This window comes from Mustelus asterias, chromosome 11, assembly GCF_964213995.1.
Source record: "Mustelus asterias chromosome 11, sMusAst1.hap1.1, whole genome shotgun sequence".
NCBI lineage: Eukaryota > Metazoa > Chordata > Chondrichthyes > Carcharhiniformes > Triakidae > Mustelus > Mustelus asterias.
This window is the reverse complement of record NC_135811.1, coordinates 94,282,424-94,294,935: the sequence shown is the minus strand read 5'-3', so window position 1 is coordinate 94,294,935 and position 12,512 is coordinate 94,282,424. Positions and strand designations below refer to the sequence as shown.

The window sequence follows — 12,512 nt, the reverse complement described above, 5'->3', positions numbered from 1 at the left end:
CCTCCGGGTGCTCCGGTTTCCTCCCACAGTCCAAAGATGTGCGGGTTAGGTTGATTGGCCAGGTTTAAAAAATTGCCCCTTAGAGTCCTGGGATGCGTAGGTTAGAGGGATTAGCGGGTAAAATATGTGGGGGTAGGGCCTGGGTGGGATTGTGGTCGGTGCAGACTCGATGGGCCGAATGGCCTCCTTCTGCACTGTAGGGTTTCTATGATTCTATGATTTCTATGAATTAGAATCATAGAATCCTACAGTGCAGGAGGAGGCCATTTGGCCCATCAAGTCTGCACTGACTACAATCTCACCCAGGCCCTATCTCCATAATCCCATGCATTTACCCTAGCTGGTCCCCCTGGCACTAAGGGGCAATTTAGCATGGCCAATCCACCTAACCTGCACATCTTTGGACTGTGGGAGGAAACCCACGCAGACATGGGGAGAACGTGCAACACACAGACAGTCACTCAAGCCAGGAATCGAACCCGGGTTCCTGGCGCTGCGAGGCAGCAGTGCTAACCACTGTGCTACCATGCTGCATTCTTAAGTCCATGCTGGCTTCCCGCAAAAGTAACTCAACTTGCCCCACACCCCTGGCTCAATAGCTCTGGAAATTCCCTCTCCAGGTGTTTAGCCAACTCCCTTTCGAAAGCCACAATTGAAAATATTTAAGTATTTACAAACCAGTGTGTAAAGGCCTCATTACTTTAATAATGAATTTATTTGCAGATGGCAGATAAGAAGCACCCCCGCATGGTTAAGGAGAACAGCACCATGCCCATCCACAATTCTTGAAAAATGAGATTTAAAAAGTGCAGTGTACAGGACAAAACCAATTAGATACAAAAATCTTGCACCTCCTATGCCACGGTTTGTAAAATGTAAAACAATGTTTTATTTTTAAAGCAAAGTCTGAAATTTACTGTCTAAAGCAGCCAATTAGATACAAATTTCAGGCAAATTGTATTCAAAATAAGCAGATGGCATATTCTGGCACTTCAGAAACAGACAAAATTATGACTCACCATATTGGACATTCTAAATTCTTCAACATTAACGAGAGAACCTTGTGAACACGTTCAATCTCTGACTTGCACAAAGACATTTCTGTCCACTTTGACTTGATGACCTCTGCAAATAAATTTATACCTTATTAGAGAAAGAACCATTGGACCCTTTGGGTCCTTTCCCCAAGATTAAGTGTGATTATATATAAACTGCAATTTGAATTGAACATTATCACAACTTGTGAATTATATGAATCGTATAATCACTTACTATCATTTTTGCTGCTTGATTTCCTGAGGCCATCTCAATAGAATATTAATCACACAACTCAAAAGGAGGATAATTAAGTATTTCTGCTGTTGTCAAGACATTGAAACCTGATACCCACTACATAGGCATCATGCAGCAAGATGTGCACAGAAAGCAGTCACAAGCAGAAAGCAGATCTAGTCAGTGCAATGAGCCGAGTTCAGCACACAGATGCAGATGTCTAGAGAAAGCAAGAAAGAGACAGAGGGGAGCTGCTCATCACGCTCAGAAGGGGGTCAGATTTTCTGATTGGCAGAAAAAAAAAGACAGAAGGTATTGTGTGAGCTGGCTGTAAAGGTCTATGGGCTGGAAAGTTGTGTGAAAAACTCAGGGACGCTGCTGGGCGTTTTCCCCAGAAATGGTCTTGCTGATGATAATCTTACCCGTGAAACTCAAAGGTGAAAGCTGTTGTCGGATAGACCTCCTGACCTACCCTGCGTGAATAAAGAATGTCAATCTCTGGAGCTCTGTCACTCCATAGTGCCACATTTGTGCAGGGAGTGATATGAATGCTTGAGGTTGTTTAAGACATAACTTTCTTGTTTCCACTATTCAAAGTGAATATTACCATCTTATTTGAAGTATTTGCCTGTAATTCATGTTTCATTTGAGTTGGTTCCATTTCAAGTTAAAGTAAAAGCTATAAAGTAAGATAGTGTTGATAATTTCTTCATTTGAAGGGCACTCAGTCCCCTGCAGGGCCCACAACAGTGTCTATTCACAGACTAAAATTTCCTGAAAATCTCATTAGTGTAAGCATGAACATAAACAATCAGGGTCCAAGGAAAGTGCCAAGCTAATGCCATATAATCCTTTGCCAAATATTCTCCCCGTGTCCACGTATGTTTCCTCCCACAATTTGAAAAACATGCTGGTTAGGTGCATAGGGTAGCACAAGGTTAGCACTGCTGCCTCACAGCGCCAGGGACCTGGGTTCGATTCTCGGCTTGGGTGATTGTGCTGAGTTTTCGCATTCTCCCCATGTCTCCGTGGGTTTCCTCCGGGCTCTCCAGTTTCCTCCCACAGTCCAAAAGACGTGCTGATTAGGTGCATTGGCCATGCTAAATTCTCCCTCAGTGTACCCGAACAGACACCGGAGCATGGCAACTAGGGAATTTTCAAAGTAACTTCATTGCGGTGTTAATGTAAGCCTACTTGTGACTCTAATAAATAAACTTTAAATAAATATGAAAATTAAAGTTTCAAGCTATCCAGCTATCATTCATGCAGATTAGGTACAGCAAATTTAGTAACTTGCTATTCTGGAAGCAGATTTTTTAATAGTACATACTGACGCCAGTGCAATTGCAGATTTGTGGTGGTTCACACCCTCCCCTCCCGCACATACCACCCTACCACCTAGCCAATCACCCTCCCCCAGGGCTGAAGTTAGAAGGAAATTTGGCATAACAATTGACAGGCGTGTGGAAAAACAGCAAGGAAATCTGAGTATAGTGCAATTAGTTGTACAATACACTTGTGACAGAGTTCCCTCAATCTTTTATGTTTGCTATTTGTGTTGCAAACCAAACTCTCACGTCTCCGGGCACAAATACAATGGAAATTCCATTCCAACATGTTGCACCAGTATATCAGTGCAACAAAGCACAGAGCTAACAACTTATCTAACTAGATCTCACTCATTCAAGTCCAATGCTCACCTGATGTTTATAAATTAACTGTTATAACTTCTTATACCTTTCTAACTCAAATATATGCTCGGTCTTAGAAATTTTGCAGTTTTTGTGTTGTATAAATTTCCCCGAATCATTGTGTCTCCCTCGCTCACTATAACTGTGTCCCAATCTTTCATATTGTCTAGATTTTGTTCTTTGTCTCAGTATCCAGAGATGTCTACACCCCATGGCCCAGTTTCTCCATGTGACCCAAATCTGCCTCTTTCCCTAACTTCCAGTTGCTCCATCTTCTCCTGACTGCAGAGTCGGAGATATAAATTTTCAATCCACTTCGAAATTAAATACTGTGATCCATTCAACATCCATTTTATAAATCAAAATGCCATGAAAAACAAACTAATCTCCCAAAATGATGAAATTACTGCAGAAATCTTATCCACTGGATACAGCATAATGAATGGGGTGGCACAGTGGTTACTACTGCTGCCTCACAGCCTGGATTCGATTCCCGGCTTGTGACACGGTCTGTGTGGAGTTTGCACATTCTACCTGTGTCTGCGTGGGTTTCCTCCAGGTGCTCTGGTTTCCTCACACAGTCCAAAGACGTGCTGGTAACGTGCATTGGCCATGCTAAATTCTCCTTCAGTGTATCCAGACAGGTGCCAAAAGTATGGTGACTAGGGGATTTTCACAGTAGCTTTATTACAGTGTGAATGTAAGCCTACTTGTGACTAATAAATAAACTTTAAAACTTTAAATATTCCACATTTCACACACCAACCCCCATCCTTTGCAACCAGAAACAACATATCCACGCATTACACCTTTTTCAAACTAAACAAAAGCTTGGGGGTCAGCCATTCCTCGTCTTGGGGGTCAGCCATTCTTCGTCTTGGTTCATTCCTCCATGGCAACATACCTTGTTTCAATTCAAACAAAAGCTTGGCAGTTAATCATTCCCTGGTGAATTCACCATGATTCTAGTTGGGCCTGGATAAGATGCTCTTTTGGAGAGTTGGTGCAGACTCGACGGACTGAAGGGTCTCCTTCTGCACTGTCGGGGTTCCATGGTATCAGGGTTCTCTTGCCAACCAATTAGCATCCTCTTTGCATGCAGTATAAATTGTTTGTCCCTTTGACATTTGTGATTCTTGCATCTGGCCTGATGCATGCAAGACAAAAAGCTTCAACAGCATGTGCCTTTTCAGCAATGCTCAAGTTCTGTAGAATCATAGAATTTTACAGCGCACAAGGAGGCCATTTGGCCCATCGTGTCAGCACCATCTCCCAAAAGAGCCACCCAGCCAGACCCATTCTCTAGCCCTATCTCCGTAGTCCTCTAAATCATCACTTTCAAATATGCAGCCAGCTCTCTTTTAAAGCCTCCTATGGAATCTGTTTCCACCACTCCCCGCCGTGCATTCCAAATCCCAACAACTGTGAGTAAAAGAAATTTCTCCTCATCTCAGTCCTAGCTCTCTAGCTGACCATCTTGAAATCGTGGCCCCCTAGTCACTGACATACCAACTAGTCGAAACATAATATCATTCTTTATCCTGTCAAAATTGTTCATAATTTTGAACACCTTAATAAAGTCACCTCTTAACCTTCTCTGCTCCAAAGAGAATAAGGTCAATTTCTCTAATTTTCCTTGTATCTAAAATTTCTCATCCCTGGTATCATTCCAGTGAATAAATCTTCTTTGCACTCTCTCTCTCGGGCTTTAACATCCTTCCTTAAATGAGATACCCAAAACTGAACACAATACTCCCAAATGTGGTCTGACCAATGATTTGTCCAGGTGTAGCATCACTTCCTTACTTTTACACTTGATGCCTCTATTTATAAAGCCAAGGATCATATAAGCTTTCTTAACAACTGTTTCAACTTGCCGGGCCACCTTCAGAGAACAATGTCCTTTAACCCGAGGTCCCTCTGCTCCTGTACCCCCTTCAAAGTTGCACCATTATCTGTACTCCCCTCAAACCTTTACTACCAAGTGACTGTTTATATTCTCTGCAGGAGACAACAACTTGCTTTTGTATGATACCTTTAATATGAGATCACAAGGTGCTTCACAGGAGTATAATCAGATAAAAACTGACAATTCCAGAACAGGGGACAGTCGGACAAATGATCAAAAGTTAGGCCAAAGGCTTAGGTTTTCAAGAGAGTCTTAAATAAAGAGGAAGGGGCAGAGAGAGGTTCAGGGAGACAATTTCAGGCCTTGGGATCCAGGCAGCTGAAGGTCGGGCTGCCAAATGGTGGTGAACGTAATGGTGAATGGACAATAGGGCAGAGTTTGAGAAACTCGGACTTCTCAGAGGTTAGAGATAGAGAGAATGAGATCTTGGCGGATTCTGAACACGTGGGTGAGATTTCTTTTTTAAAAATGGCATTCGAAGAGTAGGTCTGAGAATACAGAGGTGATGGATGAGCAGGACTTGGTGCATAACTGGCAAAAAGATAGGAAAGGGGCGGGGGGCCGCCATAAAAATGTTCAATAACTCCGCCTCCAGCAGCGTCTGAGGCAGAGTGTTCCAAAGTCGCACAAACTTCAGAAAAAAATTCATTATCTGTCCGAAAAAAAGGTGGCCTTTAATTTTAAAACAGAAGCAGATGGGCTGAGATCGGGGCCATGATGGAGGCGGATGTATATGGCATTGGTGATGAAAGAATATAGGTGGTTGGATGCACAGCAAATGGTTACAGAGGATGCTTGGGTTGTGAACAGTATGGTTCAAAAGACAATGGCCAGGTTAGGGGACAGAGTCAGCGCGATTTGTGAATTTAAAACATCTTTAATCATCCTGGTTATTAATTGCTCAGACAAAGTGTATTACCATCACTGAATCCCCCACTATCAACATCCAGGGGGTTATCATTGGCCAGAAACTCAACTGGACGAACCATATAAATACTGTGGATACAAGAGCAGGTCAGAGACTAGGATGTGACAAGTAACTCACCACCTGATCCCCATAAGCCTGTCCACTATCTACAAGGCACAAGTCAGTAGTGTGATGGAATACTCACCGCTTGTCTCGAGAGTGCAGCTCCAACAACACACAAGACGGGTGACACCATCCAGTACAAAGCAGCTCACTTGATTTGCACCACATCCACAAACATTCCCTCCTCCACCACTGACACGCAATAATAGCAATGTGTACCATCGACAGGATGCACCACAGGAACTTACCAAATCCTCTTCGACAACACTTTCCAAACCCATGACCACTACTATCTAGAAGGACAACAACAAGACATAGGAACACCATCACCTGCAAGCTCCTTCTAAGTCACTCACCATCCTGACTTGGAAATATATTGCCATTCCTTCACTGTCGCTGGATCAAAATCCTGGAACTCCTTCCCGAACAGCTCTGTTGATGTACCTACACCAAATGGACTGCAGTGGTTTCAGGAGGCAGCTCATCACCATCTTCTCAAAGGCACCTAGAGATGGGCAATAAATGTTGCCCTCGCCAGCAAAGCCCACATCCCTTGAATTAATTTTTTTTTAATGCAGTCATGGGAGTGGTTTACCAAATTTTTAAAACCAGATCCTTATGCACGTGAAAAATCTATTGTGTTTTCCAGGAATCAAGGCAGTTTAACACTTACTTCCTGGTCACTGAACACAAGTTCCTCAATGTTCAGGTTTACTTGAGACCTCCGAAGGACATGTACAAAACTCACAACTTATCTTCAGCAAAACCACAAGAAATCACAGTTTAAAAATTAATCTACTTTGATTCAAGCCCTCTAAACAAAACACAATTCTTGTTTAAGCTAGGAGGTGGGCATGTTAGATTTGGATCTGGCACGCTACAGCCTTCAGTCAACAGCTAGTTCAATAATTTCCACTCATAACCTCTGCTCCCATTTTTTTAGGGCAGAAGGTGCTGGTCGTGGTTCCACTGTTATTTTCAGCACCTCTAGATCTACTTTCAGTTTCTGTTCTTGTCCGATTGCCTTTCTCCATCCTTTCTTTGCCTTACACAATCGTCCCTTTTCTTATTTCTGCATGATCGAGCATATTCCTTTTCCTTCATCACTGCCTCTGTTCATTTATTTACATGTACTCTCCCAAAGAACCATAGAATCCCTCCAGTGCACAAGGTGGCCATTCAGCCCATCAAGTCTGCACGACTCTCCTAAGAGCATTCTGCCCCGGCCCACTCCCTTCCCCTCCCTCATCCCATAACCCCGCACATTCACCATGGCTAATCCACCTAACCTTACACATCTTGGGAAACCAAGGGGTAATTTAACATGGCTAATCCACCTAACCTGCACCTCTTTGGGCTGTGGGAGGAAATCAGAGCACCCAGAGGAAACTCACGCAGCAAGGCAAGTCGTTCACTCACTCTGCTGATACTACATCCTGAGCCATTTTTCTTGGTCTGTTTTTGGTAGGTTGCCATCACCTACTACTCTCAGGGGCAAGGCGAGATGACCAGTTCCCAGTCTATCTCAGCCACAACAGCAATCAAACCTGCACTGCGAGCATTGCCTTTGTACTTGATCAAAATTCAATACATTAAAGTAGCTTTTCCCAGTTCTGATAAAAGGTCACTGATCTGAAATTTTTCCAGATGCTGCCTGATCTGCTGTGTTTTTGTCTCTGATTCCTAGCATGGTTTTGCCCTTGTTTATTTCTACAGATTCAGTCGGTTTCACACACCTTAAATCTTCTTTCTCAATATCCACAGCCCTGTTAAGAAACAGTTAACTTTCTAAACAAAACCAGTCCACGTAAATCCACTGCATAAAATCTAAATTATTTCAATGCTGAAATGAAGTTCGCTTGAATGAGTTCCTAGATCAACATCCAGGCAGCATCGTCATCCTCCCACAACAACAGAAAAAATTGTTGGAAATACTCAGCAGGTCTGGCAGCGTCCGTTGGGAGAGAAAACATCATCCCACTTCTTTAAATGCTTGGACTTCAAAACAGCAATAGGAAACAGGCACTGGAGTGTGGCAAACTAGGAGATTTTCACAGTAACTTAATTGCAGTGTTAATGTAAGCCTACTTGTGACACTAATAAATAAATAAACAAACAACCTCTTTCTAAGATAAAAGTAAAATACTGCAGATGCTGGAATCTGAAACAAAAACAGAAAATCTGTGCAGTTTCCCACCATTGACTTGTGATTGCAATAGGAGTAAAAGACAGCGAGAAAGAGGACAAAAACAGAAAATCTCAGCAGTTCTGACTCAAAACATTCACTCTATTCTCTCTCCAAAGATACTGTCAGACCTATTGAAATTTTCCAGCATTTTCTGTTTATGTCCTCCATAGTGGAGGACATGCCCCGGTTTACATCAGCGGTGATGACGTGGAGATGGTCGAGAGCTTCAAGTTTCGAGGTATCCAAAGATGTGCAGGTTAGGTTGATTGGCTATGCTAAATTGCCCCTTAGTGTCAGAGGAACTAGCTTGGGTAAATGCATGAGGTTGTGGGGATAGTGCCTGGGTGGGATTGTGGTCGGTGCAGATTCGGTGGGCCGAATGGCCTCCTTCTGGACTGTAGGATTCTATGATTCTATGTATTCAGATCACCAACAACCTGCCCTGGTCCTCCACACCGATGATATAGTTAAGAAAGCTCACCAATGCCTCCACTTTCTCAGAAGGCTAAGGAAATTCAGCACACCTACTACAACTCTTACCAATTTTTGCACCATAGAAACCATCCTATCGGATGCATCACATCTTGGTATGGCTCCTGCTCTGACCAAGACCGCAAGAAACTACAAAGGATCGTGAATGAAGCCCAATCCATCATGCAAACCAACGTCTAATCCACTGACTCCATCTACACTTCCCACTGCCTCGGAAAAGTAGCCAGCATAATCAAGGACCCCAAGCACCCCGGACATACTCTCTTACACGTTCTTCTGTCGTGAGAAAGAGGCAAAAGACTGAGAACACGTACCAACCAACTCAAGAATAGCTCCTTCCCTGCTGCCATCAGACTTTTGAATGAGCCTATCATATATCAAGCTGATCTTTCTCTACACCCTATCTGTAACTGCAACACTATATTCTGCACCCTCTCCTTTCCTTTTCCCCCATGTACTCCATGAAATATGTTTTTGTCTGTATAACTCACAAGGAACAATACTTTTCACTGTATCCTGGTACATATGACAATAATAAATAAAAATAAAAATTTTTAAAAAGTTGTTTGAACAAGTTTCTCAATTGACATAACACTTCAGCTTTCCCCAGATTAACATCAAGACAGCAGCATCATCAACCCACAGCAACAACAAAAAAATGCTGGAAAGTTTCAGCAGGTCTTTGATATGCTTTATTTTTGTCACATGTATTAATATACAGTGAAAAGTATTGTTTCTTGCGCTTTACAGGCAAAGCATACCGTTCATAGAGAAGGAAACGAGAGAGTGGAGAATGTAGTGTTACAGTCATAGCTAGGGTGTAGAAAGATCAACTTAATGCGAGGTAGGTCCATTCAAAAGTCTGATGGCAGCAGGGAAGAAGCTGTTCTTGAGTTGGTTGGTACATGATTGCAGACTTTTGTATCTTTTTTCTGACAGAAGAAAGTGGAAGAATGTCCGGGGTGCGTGGGATCCTTGATTATGCTGACTGATTTTCCGAGGCAGTGGGAAATGTAGACAGTGTCAATGGTTGAGAGGCTGGTTTGAGTGATGGACTGGGCTTCATTCCTGACCCTTTGTAGTTTTTTGCTGTCTTTGACAGAGCAGGAGCCATACCAAGCATTGATACAGCGAGAAAGAATGCTTTCTATGGTGCATCTGCAGAAGTTGGAGAGAGTTGTAGTAGACATGCCAAATTTCCTTAGTCTCCTGAGAAAGTTGAGGCATTGGTGGGCTTTCTTAACTATAACTATAGGTCTAGCAGCATCCGTTGGGAGAGAAAATATCATCCGGCTTGTTTAATCTCTTGGATTTCAAAAGAGCAAGAGGAAATACCCACTTTCTCACGAAGATAAAATTAAAATAATATGGATATTGGAATCTGAAACAGAAACAGAAAATCTATCCTGATGTATCAGCTTGATACGGCTCCTTCTCTATCCAAGACTGCAAAAAACTGCAAAGTGTCGTGAATGAAGCCCAGTCCAACACTCAAACCAGCCTCTCATCCATTGACACTGCCTAGGAAAAGCAGTCAGCATAATCAAGGACCCCTTGACCCAGTACACGGAAGCAGTTGCAAGACACTGTCAGGAATAATAGACAGAAGTCTGCGATCACGTACCAACCAAAGCAAGAACAGCCTCTTCCCTGCTGCCATCAGATGTTTGAATGGACCTAGCATATATTAAGCTGAAGGCAAACTGTTGTGGATGTTGGAATCTGAAACAAAAACAGAAAATGCTGGATAAACTCAGGTTTGACAACATCTGTGGAGAGAAAAGTAGAGCTAACGTTTCAAGTCAGGATGACCCTTCATCAGAGTTGATCTTTCTCTACACCCTTAACTGTGATGATAACATTATATTCTGCACCCTCTCCTTTCCTCCACCCCGATGTACTCTATGAACGGTATGCTTTACCTGTATAGCGCACAAGAAACCGCACATATCACTGTATCTCAACACACACACATGACAATAATAAATCAAATCAAATCAAATCCTATTACAGTCACACGTCAATGATGGAAAGTAGACCAGATTCAGCCATTGCTCCACTGGTCAGCCTCCAAACTTTCCAGTCAACCCACACAAACCAGACAAATTCCAACAGCCCTTAACTGGAAGCGCAGCAATTGGCGCACATTATGGCACCTTGGAGCGATGAGAAGTCGGATCGGTGCCCGGCGACGATCCCCAGCTGAGTCCAGCCGTCCCCCCTCAGTTCCAGACCCTGTTTACAAGCTGCGCCATATTTCGGGTTTCCCGCGCCGCCCGCGCCTCACGTGACATAACACACGACGTCACGACGCCACGTCTCCCTCGCCCACGTGACGCGACAGTGACGTCATGACGCTGTACATCACATGATGCCGCTCGTGACGCCATGACGCAGCGGGCCTGCCCGATTGTACGTTAAAAAACTCAGTCGACGTCAGCAGCGCTTCAGCTTTGAATTCAAAACGGATTTTTTTTATTTGCCGTCCCGCTTTTTGAGATTCACGGTCCCTCTCTTTGGCTTTTTTTGACGAAAGGTGAATTATATCCTGGGGGAAGTGTGTGGTTTTGATGTCAGGTGTTGTCAGCTGACCAGGAGGCGGCCAATGGGCGGCCGTGTTTACCCGGGACCGCGGGGGATGCTGGGTAGTGTTAGGGCTCTGATGTAAACACAGGCGGCGGCGGCGGCGGCGGCTGTTCACCAAGCGACCCACAGAGGCAGGAATCAGTGTGATCGGCTCGCCGCTACCTTTTTACCCATACAGAGCGGCGGAGGGGGAAGGGGAAGGGATGGAGCAGCAAATCAAAGTGAACGTCAGCTGCGGCGGAGAGACCCAAGCTTTCCTCGTTTGCGACACTCGGAAGACGACCTGGGCGGATCTGGAAGCCATGGTGAGTGAGTGAAGGGACGCTCTCCCTCCCCCACCCCCTCTCTCCCCCCTCCCCCCCCCCACCCCTCACCCCTCCCTCACCCCTCACCCCTCCCTCACCACCCCCCACCCCCCCTCCCCTCCCCCCACCACCCACCCCCCCTCCCCTCCCCCCTCCGCCCCCCCCCCCCCTACCACCCCCTCCCCCCAAATTGCTGGAAAGGCCCACTAAGTCTGACAGCATCTGTGGAGAAACAGTTAATGTTTTGAGTCCAGTATTGAGTTGTTGGGAAGCTGAGGTGTAAACATGGACTCTCATTATCTGGTTGCAAAGGGCAAGGCGTAGCTTTGATACCAGTCATCCTCATTTCACTTTCCATGTTTGATATTTTTGAAATTGGATTTTTAGAAATTATCACTGTCGTGCTTTTTTTTGAAATATACTCAAATGTTTTTCCCCTGTAATAATAAATGTTTTGGTATGAATTATTTCCATAATTTATACTGTGATTTCCAAGTTGTTAGTGAAGTTTTTAAAGTCAGATTAAAATCATGGTGTCTGTTTCTCAAATCAAAATGTTTTTTGACCTTGCTGATCTGTAGCAGGCATGAAGTAATATGGTTGATTTATCCTGAAGTAAAAGCAAAGCAAGAATCTAAAATAGAAGCAAAAAAGTTGCTGGTAAACTCAGCAGGCCTGGCAGCATCTTGTGGAGAGAGCAACAGAATTAGTGTTGAGTGCAGAATGACTCTTCTTCATGCCTTTGATTTATCATGTTGTTTGCACAGTTAAAGAAAAAGCTCATCCATGATTCCTTGTATAATTGATTCTGATTCATGAGTGTTAGTTAAAAGAAACATTTGGTTTGATGTAGTTGTCAGTACATTTATAAACAAATAAATATAAAGATTTATTTTATGGTATGTTGCTACACTGTTCATTGTTTTCAAATGAATAAAAGTTAGATTGCAAGGTTGTTTGGATGTACATGAACATATCCTGTTCATTAGACAGATCATGGTGTTGTGGCATTGCTATGGATCTAGGAAGGAATAGTTTC

The 12,512-nt window shown here is 43.7% G+C and overlaps 2 protein-coding genes across 4 annotated transcripts in view; one reads left to right on the top strand and one right to left on the bottom strand.

The window, feature by feature from the left end:
• The window catches only part of LOC144500977 (breast cancer type 1 susceptibility protein homolog), an 88,129-nt gene extending 77,374 nt beyond the window's left edge, over positions 1-10,755 (bottom strand). Inside the window, exons 1-3 of the mRNA XM_078224476.1 lie at positions 10,739-10,755; positions 10,207-10,304; positions 1,020-1,125 (exon numbers count right to left, since the gene is read on the bottom strand). Coding sequence (XP_078080602.1) covers positions 1,020-1,099 — 80 coding nt within the window. The 5' untranslated portion in view covers positions 1,100-1,125; positions 10,207-10,304; positions 10,739-10,755. The remainder of the gene's footprint in view (positions 1-1,019; positions 1,126-10,206; positions 10,305-10,738) is intronic.
• Positions 10,756-11,240: 485 nt separating this feature from the next.
• nbr1a (NBR1 autophagy cargo receptor a) overlaps positions 11,241-12,512 on the top strand; it is a 58,822-nt gene continuing 57,550 nt past the window's right edge. For all 3 annotated transcript variants that reach the window (XM_078223983.1, XM_078223982.1, XM_078223981.1), the window contains exon 1: positions 11,241-11,473. In XM_078223983.1, coding sequence (XP_078080109.1) covers positions 11,372-11,473 — 102 coding nt within the window. In that variant the 5' untranslated portion in view covers positions 11,241-11,371. The remainder of the gene's footprint in view (positions 11,474-12,512) is intronic.